At 39.2% G+C, this 17,377-nt stretch overlaps 1 protein-coding gene and 1 non-coding gene across 2 annotated transcripts in view; both read right to left on the bottom strand.

Moving 5' to 3' along the window:
* The window catches only part of STAB2 (stabilin 2), a 182,864-nt gene extending 166,856 nt beyond the window's left edge, over positions 1-16,008 (bottom strand). The window contains exons 1-3 of the mRNA XM_024256759.2: positions 15,724-16,008; positions 12,265-12,398; positions 8,048-8,163 (exon numbers count right to left, since the gene is read on the bottom strand). Of these exons, the coding sequence (XP_024112527.2) occupies positions 8,048-8,163; positions 12,265-12,398; positions 15,724-15,801 (328 nt within the window). The 5' untranslated portion in view covers positions 15,802-16,008. The remainder of the gene's footprint in view (positions 1-8,047; positions 8,164-12,264; positions 12,399-15,723) is intronic.
* Positions 11,063-11,192, bottom strand: LOC112135959 (U8 small nucleolar RNA). Its single transcript, XR_002917176.1, has one exon. It is a non-coding gene; the product is annotated as a U8 small nucleolar RNA (small nucleolar RNA).
* Positions 16,009-17,377: the final 1,369 nt, after the last annotated feature.

Below are 17,377 nucleotides of genomic sequence, written 5' to 3'. Positions count from 1 at the left end.
CAAACAACTGGAATCCTCATACATTGTTGATAGAAATGAAAAATAATATAGATACTTTGGAAAACAGTTTGGCAGTTTCTAATAAAGTTGAACATATTTTTACTCTACAATCCAGGACACCTGCTGCCAGGTATTTACCAAAATGAAATGAAAACGTACATTCACCCCAAAACCTGTGTGTGAATGTCCGTGGTGGCTTTATTCTTAATTGCCCCAACCTGGAAACAAACCCAGATGTCTTTCAGTTAGTGAATGGCTAAACAAACTGTGTCTAGCCACAGAATGGAGTACTGCAAAGGATTATAAAGGAATGAAACTACTGATACAGGTAATGACATGGATGCATCTTGGATTCATTATACCAAGGGAAAGAAACAAGACTTAAAAAGGTACATACTGGGTACATACTGTATGATTCCGATTATATGACATAAAGGCAAAATTATAGGCACAGAAAACAGGTTAGTATTTTCCAGGGATTGGGAGTTGAGGGAGCACTTGACAACACAGAATTTGGGGGGATATGCAACTGTTCCCTATCTTAATTGTGGTGGTTGCCACACAACTCTTCAGGTTTGTCAAAGCTTGAATAGCTATATACTTAAAAAGTTGAGTTTTACTGTATGTAAATTATGATAATAAATTTTAAAATAATCTATTAGCACTGATCATGTGTATCAAAGACCGGTGTGGAAAAGGTGATTAATGTCCAAAAAATGATTAAATTCCACTTCTATTTAGACCTTAGAAATATCCTTTTCTATAGTTTATTCTCACTGGAAAGGAAAACAAATTCAGACACTAGATTCATAAATGTCTATTTTTAAACACATGGTAAGTTATATAATTTCCTACTTTCAATCGAGAAATCTTTCAATTTGATGTTTTAATATAGTTGCAAGAAAATAAATGTTCAGGAGGCATTTCTTCAGGTTCAAATAGCCATCTAGCAAAGCATGGCTGAGCACCTTCCAGAAGCCAGACCTTGGTCTTTAAGGGTTTCTTTTTCTTTTCTTTTTGACATGGAGTCTCGCTCTGTCACTCAGGCTGGAGTGCAGTGAAGCGATCTTGGGTCACTGCAACTTCCGCCTCCTGGGTTTAAGTAATTCTTGTGCCTCAGCCTCCCAAGTAGCTTGGATTACTGGCACCCACCACCATGCCCTGCTAATTTTTGTATTTTTTGTAGATCTGAAATTTCACTGTGTTGGCCAGGCTGATCTCAAACTCCTGACGTCAAGATATCCGCCCTCCTTGGCCTTCCAAAGTGCTGGGATTACCAGTGCAAGCCACCTCGCCTGGCCCCTTTAAAGGTTTCTTGACTCCCTTTTTTTTTTCCTCTTTTGTGCTGCCCTTGCTTTATTGTTGTTGCTGTTATTTTAGCAATCTAGACCCTGGGTAGCATGCCAAGCACATTACGTGTACTATCTCAGTATTTAATCCTCACAATAGCCCTATGAAGTTGTTGTTATCACCATTTTATCTAAGAGGAAACTGAAGCCTAGCAAGGTTTGGTAACAAGGTCACAGCCACTAGGCTCAGAGATAAGGATTCCCATTCAGCTCTGGCTTGTAATTTTGTTTCTCTGTATGGACTACTTATAATATTTTGCATAGCTTTTACATTCATTTAATTGATTCATTCAACATTTGTTGAATGCTTACTATTATCTTCAAAGCTGGCAATAATTTCTCTTCATATTTTCACAAGAAAGTGAAATAAAATTTATCTAGGACAGGAAGGAGTGTGCCTGTCTCTTGCTGTGGGCAGGAAGAGGCTGGGGGCGCCGACTTCAGTGCTTATTTCTGAAGAACTGCCCCAACACATCCTCCTCTTTGAAACAAGCGCTCTGCCATCCATCCACAGTTCTTCAGGTGTCTGCCTGTAGCTGTGCAAAGGGTGAAGGTATATGCTGGCTGGAAATTGCTATCTCCCGGGGGCTTTCTTGAGCCACAACATCAAATATTCTGCAATGGATGTGAGGTTTTCTCTATAGGAGGTGCTTCACCCTGGCCCAGCCCTCTTGCCTAGTGGCTTGTGACCCAGTGGACGAAAGGCCAAGGTGAATACTTATTGTTATGGCCTGAATGTTTGTGTCTCCCTAAATTCATATGTTGAAGCCCCTGACATCCAATGAGATAGTGTTTGCAGGTGGGGCCTTTGGGAGGTGTTTAGGTTCAGATGAAACCATCAGGGTGGAGTCTCTGTGATGGGATCAATATCCTTATAAAAAGAAGGAAAACTGGAGCGCTAGAGTGCCCTCTCTCTCTCTTTCTCTCACTCAACACACATCTGTTGTTTCAGCCACTCAGTCTATAGTATTTTGTTGTAGCAAATTGTAGCTGAGTAAGAGACCACCTTCCTTACACTCCTCAAGGACAGGCCTTTGCTGTGGCCTGAGACATCAGTGTGACCCATTGGGTCCATCCATAGAAAGGCAGACAATCATGAGAAAAAAAATACACATATGGGACCATAAGCTACACAAAGAAATGAGATGTACAGAAATGTCCTTACCAAACTGCTGAAACTATGTAGGAAATTAGTTATCAGCTTAATGAGAGAATTTATTGAGCATGTACTATTGCCAACCACTTTTCATGTATGTTCTCATTCTCACATCTAAATGAGGAAGGTATCATCATTATCTTCATCACTCAGATTATAGGTAAGAATAGCGAAGCGAGGTAATTTGCCCAAGATTACATGGTCGTTAAGAGTTGGAACTGGCATTGCAATCAGGCTTAACTTAAGAATTTGAGTCCTTAAGCCTGAAGGCAGAGTATAACAGGTCAGCACTTTAGAATATAAAATCAAGTCAGTAAACACTCCCTGAAATAAAGAGGCCCACTGGTGATCCGAGAAACACAAAAGACAGAAATGCTAACCAACATGTTCTGGAGGCTTACCATCCACCAGGCACATCCTAAGTACTTTGCACATACTAGCTCACCTAATCCTCAGTGCAGTCTTTGGAAGGTAGGTGTGTTAGCATCATCATTTCTATTTTATAGATGAGGAAGATAGTGCCAAAGAATAGGGTTACCAGGTAAAATATAGGATACCCAGTTAGATTTAAATTTCAGATAGGCAATGAATATTGTTTTAGCATAAGTACATCCCAAATATTGTTTGCAGATTAGTTGGTTATCTGAAATTCAAATAGAACTGGGTGCTCTGTATTATTATTTGCTAAATCTGCCAACCCTGCAGAGGGAGTGAATCTCAGAACTGAAATAGAATAAAGCTGGGAATGGAAGCCAGGAAATCTGACTCTGGAGTCTGCAATCTTACTGTAAAACCATGCTGCCTCTCAGAAGGGAGCTCAGGTGTCATGGAACCAACCCCAGGCAGAGCAGGCACCCAGCTAATGGTGGAAGCAAGAATTCCAGGGGTGGGCTAGTTAGAGGACGGCTACCTTCCTAGAAGTTGAGCCTGCAACACAACCAGGTATTTTGGAAAGCAGGAGAGAGTAATGAGTTAGAACTGGGGTCTGCAGTGAGACAGTCCCTGCTTCCTGGTGTGGCTCCACACTTATTAGCTGGTTCTCTTTGGACAGGCTGCAAAACTCCTCAAAGTCCCAGTGTCCTCACCTGGGCTCACAGGTACAACTGTTTTTCCTCCTCTGCTCCCATGTCAATTTCCCTTATTAGTCTGTGAGCTCCTTGGGGATAGGGACCTATCATACATGTGATTGGGAATGGGGTCTATCATATATCTGATTGTTTGCAGAATGTAGAAAGTGCTTAATAAATGCTTGATTTTTTTATGAGCTGGCCAACGCTGGAAGGAACTTGGGAGAAAAGGTAGCAGGAATGTGGGGGTATGAGGAATCCTCATTTTATGGCCTAGATAGATTGTTTTAACAATTTATGAAAACAGCTCATTTGGTTTTTAAATAAAATTTTAAGGAAAAAGTGTAATTTATTTCCTGCTTTTCAAATCATTTTCTATCATCCCAGGCCCCCATTAGAGAAAACTATGGTAAAATTGACATTCTTAGCAATTATGCTTGAAAGACATATTATATAATTTGCTACAAGGGCATGTTTCCAATGCATTGTGAGGCTCAAGAAGCTGATAAGACTACTCTAGGTCATTATCACATTTCCTTGGGTCACCACTACTCTGGTGGTCTCTTGCATCCTGACTTTCCTAACGCAGGAGGCTTTACCATTATAAGCTGTCAGCAAATCATCAGCTGGTCTGTTTCTTTAAAGGAAGATAATACACTTCCTGCCCCACAAGAGACCAGGGACTTCTCTGTAACTTTAACTCCTAAGAAACTCTAGAGGTGCCTATTCCATGTCACCACCTTTGTTTAAAAGCTTGTTGCACAGTGCTAGGGAGAAAATATGCCCCAGTATTCCATTTATAGCTCTTGTTGGATTTGTCTGCCTGGGAAACTGAAGTGAAATATGTTCTTTAAGTGAACTCCTCATTATTTGTCTCTCAGAGCAAAAAAGGAAATGCCTAAAAGGATGGTTTCAAATCCCTGTGGCCTATTATTTGTAACCTGGGTAGTGAATGGCAAGAAAAATGCAGTGAGAAAGAAAAAGAGGCCTGGAAATGCAAATAACATGATATAAAAAATAAATTTAGATAATTCGATGACATTGACCTAAAAAAGAAAAATCAAGACTATTTCTTTTTGAAATAATCAGATTGTTTTGTCTGCAATTGAGTTTGGGTGTAACTCCTTTGCACATGTTCATTTTCCATTACTTTGAGTTGTTACACAAATCCATTAACGTTCATGGCAGAATAAAAAAAAAAAAAGTAGGATGTTCAAATTAAAAAATCGATGTCATCCCAAATAGAATATTGGCTGTTCAGACATGATTAAGTTTCAAAGTAAAAATGTATTTTTGTGCTAATGAGGAAAGATCTCCATGTGCACATTTGATAAAGTATTGTAAATTTTAATTAGGGAGAAGCAGGTTACATTCAGGTAGAAACACCTTCCTTATGTCAAGATAATATTATTTTTTTTTCCCAAGTAAGAATTCATGCTTTATTCTTAATTTTAGAAGATGATAGTAATTTTTTTTCATTGTGCTTCTTTACCTTCTCCAAGTTTTCAGCATTGACCATAGGGTGATTTCCCAATTTGAGTGAGATATATTAAAGTAATTTTTGAAATAACCCAGAAGTGTTACATATGAATGTGTTTGTCAATGCATTAAAAAGGAAGTGGATGTTCCATTTGCTTTGGAAACAAGGCCATTCTGGAGCTTGGGAATGTGCTTCCTCAGAAAGAAGGATAGACCCGTGTCAGCAGCTCTGAAATGGCCTTATCCTTACGGAAATGTAAAGTGATAGTCAAGGTCTTGCTTTTCATCACCACAAAATGTGGGAGGTGAAATATACTGCCAAGTAGAGGTTTTATCTCTTTCCCTAGCCAAAGGAAGGAAGCCTTTCGAGACATCTAATGTGTCTGGAAGATGAAGATAAAGGGGAGTACCGTTTTGCCCCAGGGAAAGGACAGTAGAAATAATGTCCAGGCCTCAGTTTTCATGTTTTGCTTCTCTGGCTTTGAGGCCTGTTTGAAGGAAATGTTTGAACATTCAAAGAGCCCTTTTGGACTCTTTTTTTTTTTTTTTTTTTTTTGAGATAGGGTCTCACTCTGTTACCCAGGCTGGAGTGCAGTGGCATGATCTTGGCTCATTGCAACCTCTGCCTCCCAAGTGATTCTCCAGCCTCAGTCTCCCAAGTAGCTGGGATTAGAGGTGCATGCCACCATGCCCAGCTACCTTTTTGGACTCTTTTGGTTGTAGATGTGAACCTTGCCTCATTGGCCTGCACATAGCACAGTGTGATGGCATAAACCTGCTAAAAGATCTTGAATCCTTTTTGCCTACTCATGCTTTAAGAGTTACCCACTGTTAAAAAAGGGTTCAGAGGAGTGTCATTTTATTCATCTTTCATTATCAGAAGTCTGTTTTGACTTTGAGTCACCCATTCATTTATTCATTAAACACTTATAAAGTTCCTTCTTTTGGTCATAGACTTTGCCAAGTCTTATCACCTAGGTTAATGTTTTAAAATCTCAACTACAGTTTTGTAAAGTAGGACTTTTAGCCCCCATTTGACAGATGAGGAGAATAAGGAGTAGGCAGAAAGTCACTTGCCCCAACCAGTAAGTGGTGGAATGAAGTTCTAGCTGCTGGCCCAGTGTTCTTTTGCCCTCCTGGCTGTTTTCTGTCATTCATATGTTGGACATGCTGACTTTTGTACTGCATCTTTGACAAAGCCGTTCCTTGTCTTCAATGTGTCTGATTAATAACTTAGCATCAGATTTGTTTTTATGGGTTAGAAAGAGAAAAGCAAATCTAAAAGCTCTTTCTATTATATCAAAATGTCTATGAGAACTAGACATGAGCATGACCACATTTGGCACAAAAAATGTTCTTAAAATCTGGAAGTCTGAGTTAATTGCTTTAAAAGACACTGCATTTGATTAACACTGAGTTAATTGCTTTAAAAGACACCTGATTCTTATTTGCTTAACTCTTAGAAATATGCTGTGCCAACATGCTAAGGTAAAACTGAGCATAGAGCAGTTAGTAGACAGAAGCGGCAGGATCTCTTGAACCCCAAACCTTGATCTTTCCAGGGCAAGGAGTCTAATCCAGGCATTTCCTGGGAAGGCAGAAAGGACCTGCCAATCAAAAAAGACATTACCAACACATTTTGAGGCCCTGCTTTTTGAACAGGTTTGCTCTAGGCAGTAGGACAGAGCAGAAAGAGGTAGGCTTTGGTGCCAGCAACTTTGAACTTGAACTTGCTTTATCACTTACCAGTCCAAAGGAAACTGGCAAAATATAATTTTAAAATCTGATTTCTCATAGGCAAAATGGGGATAAAAATGTCTAACTCAAAGATTTGTTTTAAAAATTACATCTGGTAATATAGAGTACCTCTCTGGTACCTAATGTCAGCAATATTGAGTAAATAGAAGCATTTATTCATTTAATCGTTAGTTAAAAACACAAATAAAGAAACAAAAAACCCGAAAGACATTATACATACAGTATGGATTCAACTATTTACAAGTTATATGGAAAAAAACCCAAGACTGAAACATGTCAAAATATTTAAGGTTTCCTATATGCGACAGAATACAAATTGATATTTTTTCTTTCTTTATACCTTTCAAACTTTACAAGCTGTATATAATTTGCTTGTATTACTTTAATCAGGAAAAAAAACAAAGCAAAAGAGAACTAATCTCTCCTTTTATGTGGATCCTAAGGAGATGTTTTCATTACATCTAAGAAGATGGGGAATGAATTGCAAAGTCATAAATTAAAATACCTGATTTTTTCCTACCAAAAAAAGAAGACTTTACATAATTTCCACAGGTAGAAATGACTCAGTCACTATTTGAGTGTTAGTATCTATACTAAGGATAAAAGTTCAATTTCAGCTATCAAATGCTATGCTTGATTGCAGAAGTCTAACTATACCATTGATTCAGACTTTGCTAGTTGTTTTGTTTACAGTAAAACCTGGTCAGAATTAATTTTTATGTATATGTGTATTTGCATCTCTACACAATGAACTTTACACAGTTTCTTTACCCTAATGTGTCTTAAGTCTACCACTTTAAAGTTTGATATTCCATCCTAAAACAAATTTTTAGAATATTTAATTATTATTTTGGTTGCCAAACAATAACTACAGTCTTTGAGACATTGTAACAAAATTTCTTCTTAAAGAAAATTGTATTTGGGGGTCCTAATAGCCCAGGTTTTAACTTCCTTTCTTTTGCAAATATCTTTTAAAATAAAAAATGGGTATCCTTTCAATTGTCCCTTTTTCTGGCTTATAAGGGAATTCTCTTAAAGAGAGATCTCTATCAGCAGTAAAGCAGATTGCTTTGTGAAAGCTAACAGGGCAAGAAAGATTTTCTACATATAGACTAACACAGAAATTTCTACAAACGGATGTTAACATTCTTCTTTTTATTGGGCTTCCTTCATCTCAATTTTCTTTGCAATGAGATACCAAGAAGCAAGTCTCAAAGTCCAAGCATTGTGCCACTTACCTATACAGTCTGGGCCCCAGTGACCAGGACAACACTGAGGTTGGAGATAGTCCTTCCTACAAATATGGCGGCATCCAGGGAGAGACAGAGAGTATGTTCTGACCTCAAACGTGTACCTTGGAGGGTAAAAAGAGGACATTAACCCACGATAAGAGCAATGCAGTTACTCTAGGTGGTAGAATTGCCTTAGCTTTCAATTTAGGTCTTAATACTTATCTACAGTTAAAAATATCTAGATGGAGAAATGCAAATCAAAACTACAATGAGATAGCGTCTCACACCAGTTAGAATGGCAATCATTAAAAAGTCAGGAAACAACAGGTGCTGGAGAGGATGTGGAGAAATAGGAACACTTTTACACTGTTGGTGGGACTGTAAACTAGTTCAACCATTGTGGAAGTCAGTGTGGTGATTCCTCAGGGATCTAGGACTAGAAATATCATTTGACCCAGCCATCCCATTACTGGGTATATACCCAAAGGACTATAAATCATGCTGCTATAAAGACACATGCACACATATGTTTATTGTGGCACTATTCACAATAGCAAAGACTTGGAACCAACCCAAATGTCCATCAGTGATAGACTGGATTAAGAAAATGTGGCACATATACACCATGGAATACTATGCAGCCATAAAAAAGGATGAGTTCATGTCCTTTGTAGGGACATGGATGAAATTGGAAATCATCATTCTCAGTAAACTATCACAAGGACAAAAAACCAAACACCGCATGTCCTCACTCATAGATGGGAATTGAACAATGAGCACTCACGGACACAGGAAGGGGAACATCACACTCTGGGGACTGTTGTGGGGTGGGGGGAGGGGGGAGGGACAGCATTAGGAGATATACCTAATGCTAAATGACGAGTTAATGGGTGCAGCACACCAGCATGGCACATGTATACATATGTAACTAACCTGCACATTGTGCACATGTACCCTAAAACTTAAAGTATAATAAAAAAAATATCTAGCTGGAACACATTTGGCTTTCTAGGTAGAATAAAACTTAATTATGATTATTTTTAATTGTGAGAAATGGATGAAAAAATCAGAGAACAATGAACATACGGGGGAAATATGTAAAGTGATATCAGAAGTGAAGTTAGTAGATGAAATAAATATTAAGGCCTAGGCACATGCTAGAAGTATATCTAAAACTTATCACTGAGTGTCCTAGCAGTCAATGCAGGAAGGGAGAGATCATGAGTTAGAAAATGCACAGTATGTGTGGATTTAAAGCAAACTCATTGCTCAGGCTTAGCATATTTATTGGAGATATTGCAGATGTAGAAATGCCTGTGGCAAAGGCAGTATAATGCAGCAAGGAACATTTCCCACAATATCCTTGTAGGAGATACAATGATGAGTTCCTTAGAAGAGTTTCTAGTGCCAGCTGAGATATAGTTCTGGAATAACAATTCTATGGAGGTTAAACACTATTGTCTATTTAAAGGGATCTCTGCAGGCATGGCTTATTCTAGGATTAGACTTAGTGTATCTAGAGACAATCCTTCATAAATGTTGTTTCTTTCCATTTCTTTCAACTGGGCTGCTGTTAAGAATAACGTGATGAGGAATTCAAGGTTGTCCTCCCAAACCCGTCCTTGAAATATAGCTGATTAACAGCACAGTCACACACTTTATGAACAGTCAAGTTGGGGATAGAAATGACTTTTTTTGAATGGTTGAGAATACTGGCAGGGACACCTCTTCACAAAGGTAGGCAGAAGGAGAGTCCAAGGGCAGGACCAAATATCCCTTCAGGAACTAATTTTGAAAGAATACAAGTGGCCAATAGGTGTATAAAAAGGTGCTCAACATCACTAAACAGCAGGGAAAGGCAAATCAAAACCACAGTGAGATACGTCCTCACAGCTATTATGATGGTTATTATAAAAAGCATGAAACAAAAGGCAACAAGTGTTGGCAAGGATGTGGAGAAAAGGGAACACCTGTACACTGTTGGTGAGAATGTAAATTGGTATAACTGCTATAGAAAAAAGTATGGAGGTCCTTCAAAAATTAAAAATAAAACTACCATATGATCCATTAATCCTACTTCTGGTTATATATCCAAAAAAATTGAAATTAGGATCTTAAAGAGATCGCTTCACTCTCATGTTCACTGCAGCATTATTCACAATAGCCAAGACATGGAAGCAACATAAACATCCATCAATGGATGAATGGATAAAGAAAATGTGGTATATACATATGCTGAAATATTACTCAGCCCTTAACAAGAAGGAAATCTTGTAACTTGCGACAACATGGATGAACCTAGAAGATATCATGCTAAGTGAAATAAGCTAGACACAGAAGAAGAAATACTATATGATCCCACCTATATGAGGAATATAAATAGAATGGAATGGTGGTTGTTAAGGGTTGGAAGGATGAGAAAATGGGAAGGTATTGTTTGCAGGGTACAAAATTTTGCTACGAAAGATGAAAACATTCTAGAGATTTAGTGCCTAAACAATAACGTAATATATGCTTAAACATTGCAAAGAGAAGAGATCTTATGTTAAGCGTTCTTACCACAAAAAAGAGGGGGGAGAAAACTTTTGAAGATGATGGATATGTTTATGACACTGATTGTGGTGTTGGTTTCATGGATTGTACTTATCTTCAAACTCATCAAGTTGTGTACATCAAGAATGTCCAGGTTTTTGTACGTCAGTAATATCTCAATAAGGTGATTTTTAAACAGATCCAAAGAACATAAAACAAAAGAACCAATCTTGAGTTTGTTCCAGCATAGATGAATGATAGACCAAAGTTATTAAATCTAAAACATTTCTGAATGCAAAAATTTTATCCTGTGTGTGTGCGTGTATGTGTGTGTGTGCTTGTGTGTTTGTGTGTTGGAATATAACCAAGTGTCCACCTTGGCAATGAACAAAAAAGTAGCCAGTACAAAAAAGTTTTCAGCTTTGGTAATTGAGTGTTAACTGTTGCATATGCTTGCTATTTTTTTTTTTTTTTTTTTTTTCAGAAAGACTCAGAAGCAATCAAGGTGTTACAAGTCCTGATTATGCAGACATTAATCACGTACCATACGAACTCCAATCATCGTATTAGAATCTAACCTCCAAAAGGAGGAACAGGTAAAAATTATCCCATCTGATGATACCCACTGCTTGCTAATTCTAGGTTAGTTAATGCTGGGAAACTTTTATTTAAAATGATGATTTTGATTTTAGAATATAGTGTGGTCACATTAAGCAAATGTGAATTTAAAATAGTGTGATATAATAGTGTTAAGGTTTCATTTCATGCAAAATAAAAAAAAAATCCTCCCACCCAGAATTAAAAGCAAACTCATTGAGTACTATCTAATTTCTAAATAAACAGGCTGAGCAAATACAAATTGCATTTGCAGTTGAGCCCCATGGCTGCACCCATTAGCTAGTGAGCGGAACCACTTGTCATCCTTTGCCAGAATTAGCCTTGAATTATCAGAGTTTTTGAATCCCAAGAGGTCTTCAAGAATGCAAAGTTTACATAAAATGCAACCGTGCTGCAATTCATCTTTCCCCCTTCTTCGACTTCTAATTAGTATCAAGGTCCATAGCAAAAGAGATGACTATCACACTCAAGGCTTTTAACACATTCAAGACTAGAATTCTTTCCAAATTAAATAAAACCCAGAGTTTCAAAATACAGGCAAAATGAAAAGAGAATGTTTATGTGCAATACAAGATAAGTCAATTTTGTATTAAAATGTGAATGAATAACAATATATATTTTATTTTTTGAGATATAGTTTCACTCTGTCACCCAGGCTGGAGTGCAGTGGCTCAATCTCGGCTCACTGCAACTTCCTCCTCCTGGGTTCAAGTGATTCTCGTGCCTCAAGCTCCTGAGTAGCTGGGATTACAGGCAGGTGCTACCAGGCCTGGCTAATTTTTGTATTTTTAGTAGAGATGAGTTTTCACCATGTTGGACAGGTTGGTCTTGAACTCCTGATCTTAAGTGATCCTCCCATCTCGGCCTCCCAGAGTGCTGGGATTACAGGCATGAACCACCACACCTGGCCAACGATATATATTTTAGACTTAAGTTCATAAATTGTGAGTTACCTAAGTTTGGGCTTATTGTCTTAGAGCAAGAGAAAAGTCATGGAAATGCTTTGCAGTTTTTGAGACAGGGACTTTCAAGTTGGATTCATAGTTCCATCACGTTTATTTTCTCATGAGTACCTGCAATCTCGAACCCCTACAGAGCCACTGGTAATCTTGGTGTAACCATCCGGGCACTTGACTCCAAGGTTAAGAGCACAGGATCGGCACTCGGTCCTAATTGTAAGAAGAGACTTCCTATCACATCTTCTTGCCTGTGTAAATATAAAAAAAAGAACATTAATTTCTGTTATCAGAGTCTTGCAAAACATCTAGCATGGCCAATCTTCTCCACTGGAATGTCTCCAATCATCTCAATGGAACGTCAGGGATGGTGATAAGGTTGATTGGTAATGACTGGTTTGCTCCTTTCAATCTTATCTGGAAAGAGTATTGAGATCAATAAGCAATGTCTGCCATGGCTGTAGGTGAAAGAAGAGCCACTGTTTGTACCATACATTGGCCATACCTGAGCTAGAGTCCGAAGTCTAGCAAGGTAAGATAATGTTATTACCCACATTTATCCAAGTGGGGAACCTGAAATATATTGCAGAATACACTCTCAAGTGAAAAATTCGTAAAGCAGGTTATTCGAGGTCAATTGGTCATAGATCAGCAGATCTCTAGGATGTTCTTTCATCATTGATTCCACAGGAATGTCTGCTCTGGAGCCAGCACTGTGCCAGTGCCGTGGAGGATACAGTTACTGTTTCAAAGATATTTGCAATCTTTAGATTACAATCCAACTGAAAAGTAGACTCCCAGAGAGCAGGGATGTTTCTCTGTTTTGTCCACTGTTGTACCTAAGCCCTAAAATAGTATCTGACGCATAGCAGTGCTCTGTGAATACTTGTTGATTAAACGAATGAACTGGGGAAATCAGACGCACTAGAAACAGTTATTTAGCAACATAAGGTGGTGGAGATGTAACTACTAAATTGAATGATCCAGACCCAATTTGACACTGTCTTTAGGATCCCCTGTTGCTCATAATGCCGAGGCTGATCCTCCCCGAGAGATGCCTCCCTTTCCTCAACTTTTCTTCATTTCCCCATCAAGCTTAAGATGGAGCAGCTTTGTACAACAAAGAGAGACTAAACTTGGGGATCAAAAGACCTAAGTTTGGAGTCAAACTCTATATCTTGCTAAGTGTACAATCTTGAATGAATTACGTAATTACCCTTTGCCATCACCTATAAAGAGGAGATATTAATAACCACTCTTGAGGTTATTGAGACCTTTAAATGATGACGGTCATTTAAGCAGGTGCAAATCTCCTGGCAAAAATGTCTGAAGTATCACAGGTGGTGAATGCTGGCTGCTGTAACTCTTCACTCACCTTTGTGCCTGTTTCCTCTCCTAACTGCCATGTTCTCACTGGGCTGCTGAATCATATCTTTCAAGGCCCTGTTTCACACTACCTCTTTCACAAAACCACACTCATTTTTCTTCCTTTTCTCAACTTCTACTCTTCCTGTGGCTGGCCCAGTGGAGCACAATTTTGTTGGTTTTTGCACTCCATTAAAAGACACCTGATTCTTATTTGCTTAACTCTTAGAAATATGCTGTGCCAACATGCTGAGGTAAAACTGAGCATAGAGCAGTTAGTAGAGAGAAGGGGCAGGATCTCTTGAACCCCAAACCTTGACCTTTCCAGGGCAAGGAGTCTAATCCAGGCATTTCCTGGGAAGGCAGAAAGGACCTGCCAATCAAAAAAGACATTACCAACACATTTTGAGGCCCTGCTTTTTGAACAGGTTTGCTTTAGGCCGTAGGACAGAGCAGAAAGAGGTAGGCTTCTTCTTGGGCAGGATTATGTCTCATGCTTCTATATTATCCCACAGCTCATCCACGGGCCCAATAATAGGTTAGGCATGATGGAAATGTCACCACTGCTTCTAAGTTCATTGAAATATATAAAGCCTGCATAAAAAGAAACTTTACATCTTCAGAACGATTATTGGTTATGCATCCATTCAGAGGTATCCTCTTATTTGATCTTCAGTGCAGGCATCATCATCCTCATTTTAGCTGGAAGAAAACTGAGGTGAGGGGTGTTGTAGTGACTTGCCCAAGGTCACCCTGCGAGTTACTGGTCTTGTGATTCCTTGATTAGCCCTTTCTCTTTCCTGCACCTGAGTGGAGTATAGAAAACTGAAATTTCTATTTTTACCAGGAGTTTTCATTTGGTGATCATCATGAACCAAAATAGCACTAGAAGGTTCTTTATTGAGTAATAATAAAAGCTACACTTAGACAGAGTTTGAATTAACCTCCTTTAATTGTCAGGACACCTCCACATTTTTTTTTTAAAGCAGGCTTTTCTTTACATGAGGGTTTCACATTTGGATAAGTATGTGGGGTTACAGTACTTTGTCTTTTCTTTCTTTGTGGGCTAGATTTAAAACCTTCTTCTTAAGAAACATCTTGACCTTCAAATTGCCCTTTTCAAATGAAAAGGCTCATTGTCTCTCTCATACAGTATTTACAAAGTTGTCCTCTCTGAAAAGTAAATGCAGCTTATTTAAATTAGTTAAGGTCTGATTTCTGCATGAATGCAAACACTTGGTGATAATGATGATGATGATGGTGATTAAGAAGATGATGATGGTGATGGTAATTACTATCATTTGTGGAGCACTGTCAGGGGCGAGACTGAAGCTTGAAGAGATTAAAAAACTTGCTCAGGGTCAAACAGCTGTGGACGATCATGACTGATCCTCAGACCTATTTGTTAAACAGAAAAATGAGATCCACAGTTCAAACTCACCCCGACCAAATTTCAAAGCTGGAGCACTTGGCCATTAGGCCATCTTCCCATATTTTCATGAAAACATTATCAGAGCATGCAGCCAACTGTAATAAAATTGGTGTTGATAAAAATTTGCCTGGCACAGGTGCAGAATCATGGTTAAGATTCATTCTTGATGGATCAGAAATCATATGCTGTCTCACTGACAGCTGGCGTCACTCTGTGATGACACCTTGCTGAGCTTGCTTGAGGGTTCGGTGTGCTGATGTACTTCATAGGGGCTACTGGTAAGACCTCCCTGGGAACTTTTACTACAGCTCTGTGGAAGGCAGAAGAGATGAAAGAGTGAAGGCCTGATGATTTTGGAAATATTTCTGATACTTGTGTTCCTTACTGAGATAGCCACCCTGGAATTCCCCAGACCATCTCTCCACAGCCATAGTTATTTTCTACAGTCAGGAAGATGGGATGGTAGATATTCACAGTAATGAGACTATTAGAACAAATGAAAAACAAGATGCCAACAGCTGCACTGGAAAGAGGATCGTTAGCACTAAAATTAGAGATTCCAACAACAGCGGGGCACTTTAGCACAGGAAGAGCAGCAAGTGGGTTAGCACACCTTCAGAAAGATGGTGCACCACAATTAGGACTTAGTCTCCACAAACATTCTCTGTATTTTATAAAGTCCAGATTTCACCCTTTACCCATAACAATAGAGGAAAACAACAAGCTTTTGAACATATCATGACAATTAACAAATGAAAAATATGAAAGTCTCCTCTTACCTGCCCTGTAGTTTCAGCTGGGGAGCAGAAATTTTGTACAACGAATCCGAGACAAAAAATCACTAAATGTTGTAGCATGATGAGGAAATATTTGCTCCTTTTCTGTGCCAAGCACCTGTCAGGCTGACTTAGCTATTTTAACTTAGTTTGATAAACTCCCAGTGAATTCTTTCTCATTTCACTATTTACTTTTAAATCCCTTCCTTTCCTTTTTCCTAGATCGAACCAGGAGATAGGTGAGATCTGCCTTCAGAAAGGAAAAATGGCAAATCCAGGAGTCTTGGTGAAATTGGCCACTGTAAATGGTCTATATATCCTGCTGAATGACAGGATATCCTGCAGGGGCTGAGGCAGAGGCTTGGCCCGGGATTTTTGTGCCTGTGAAGCTCTCAGAACGTTCCTGCCTCTCCTCTACTCTGCCCCCACCTCTAGTCCTGCCTACTGCTGCCCTGCGGCCCTGCCAACGTTTCCACAACCACGCCATGGAACACTGCAGGCCTTTTGGTGCCAATGTAAAGGTCCAAGCTTGCTGTCCGGCAGGTTGGGGGAGTGCCCATAAGTGAGCACGGTCCCAGGTATGGAATGAATGTTGCAGAAACCTTGCAGGAGGTGGTGGCTTCGCCCTGGGTAAACTCTACTGCAAAAAAAGTCTCCTTGCAGATGCTGACAGGTGGGTTTTTGACTCATTCTTTCTTCTTTTCCATGCCACTTCAGTAACAAGTGACTGAGCCTGTAGGGTCAATCTTACGCTTTAAGTTTCAGATCTAAAGCCACCCCTTCCAGGAAGCCTTCTTGTGCTGCCCCTCCACAGGACCCTGAAGATGTTCCCACAATTTTTCACATAAAGCCATGAAAGCTGAGGTCACATCTATCTGTCTCCCATGCCCAGCTATGAATGCCTTGAGGACAGAAGAATATAGCCTCATCTTCTCTGTACCCCTTGATGCCTAGAGCAGAGACCTGCACTTGAAAATAATGAAAATGGTTAAGAATAGTAGCCATTACTTTTTGAAAACTTACTACATGCTAGTCACTATTCTAGGCCTCTCCATGGATTTAGTTGTTTAATTCTCACAGTACTTGGTGAAACAGGATGATTCTTCTCATTTTACAGAGGAGGAAACTGAGGCAGAGAGGTTAAGGAATTTATCCAAGGCCACACATCTAATGGGTGGTAAATCTAGTATTCAAACTGTGTGGCTCCAGAGCCAGTGCTGCCAACCACTGCCCTCTGCTGCTGAAACAATCAATATTTAATGAATAAATAAATAATACATGGTGTTCCCAATCCTATTGGAAACCATGATGGAAATGTGTCAGACCCAGCACCAGGAAGGATAAGGTCTGGACTTATTAACAAAACAGGGCACGTCTCATGACACTAAATTAAATGGGAGATTCATGCACTTACAGATACTAATTTTGGTTAAATGATCCTTTATTTCTCTACAAAGTTTCTCTCTCTCTCTCTCTCCCCCTGACTCCTTTCAACTTTTGTAACAACATTTATAATGACTGATAATCTAGGAAACTTTTCCAACATAGGCCCCTCAGAGCCCAGCCCAGAAACCTGGGTGGGGAGCTCAAAAAAAAAAAATGCCTAATGCTTAGCTCCCCTCCAGAATAACCAAATCAGAATACCTAGGAGTGGGGT

This window comes from Pongo abelii, chromosome 10, assembly GCF_028885655.2.
Source record: "Pongo abelii isolate AG06213 chromosome 10, NHGRI_mPonAbe1-v2.0_pri, whole genome shotgun sequence".
Lineage (NCBI taxonomy): Eukaryota > Metazoa > Chordata > Mammalia > Primates > Hominidae > Pongo > Pongo abelii.
This window is presented reverse-complemented; position numbering and strand designations above follow the sequence as displayed.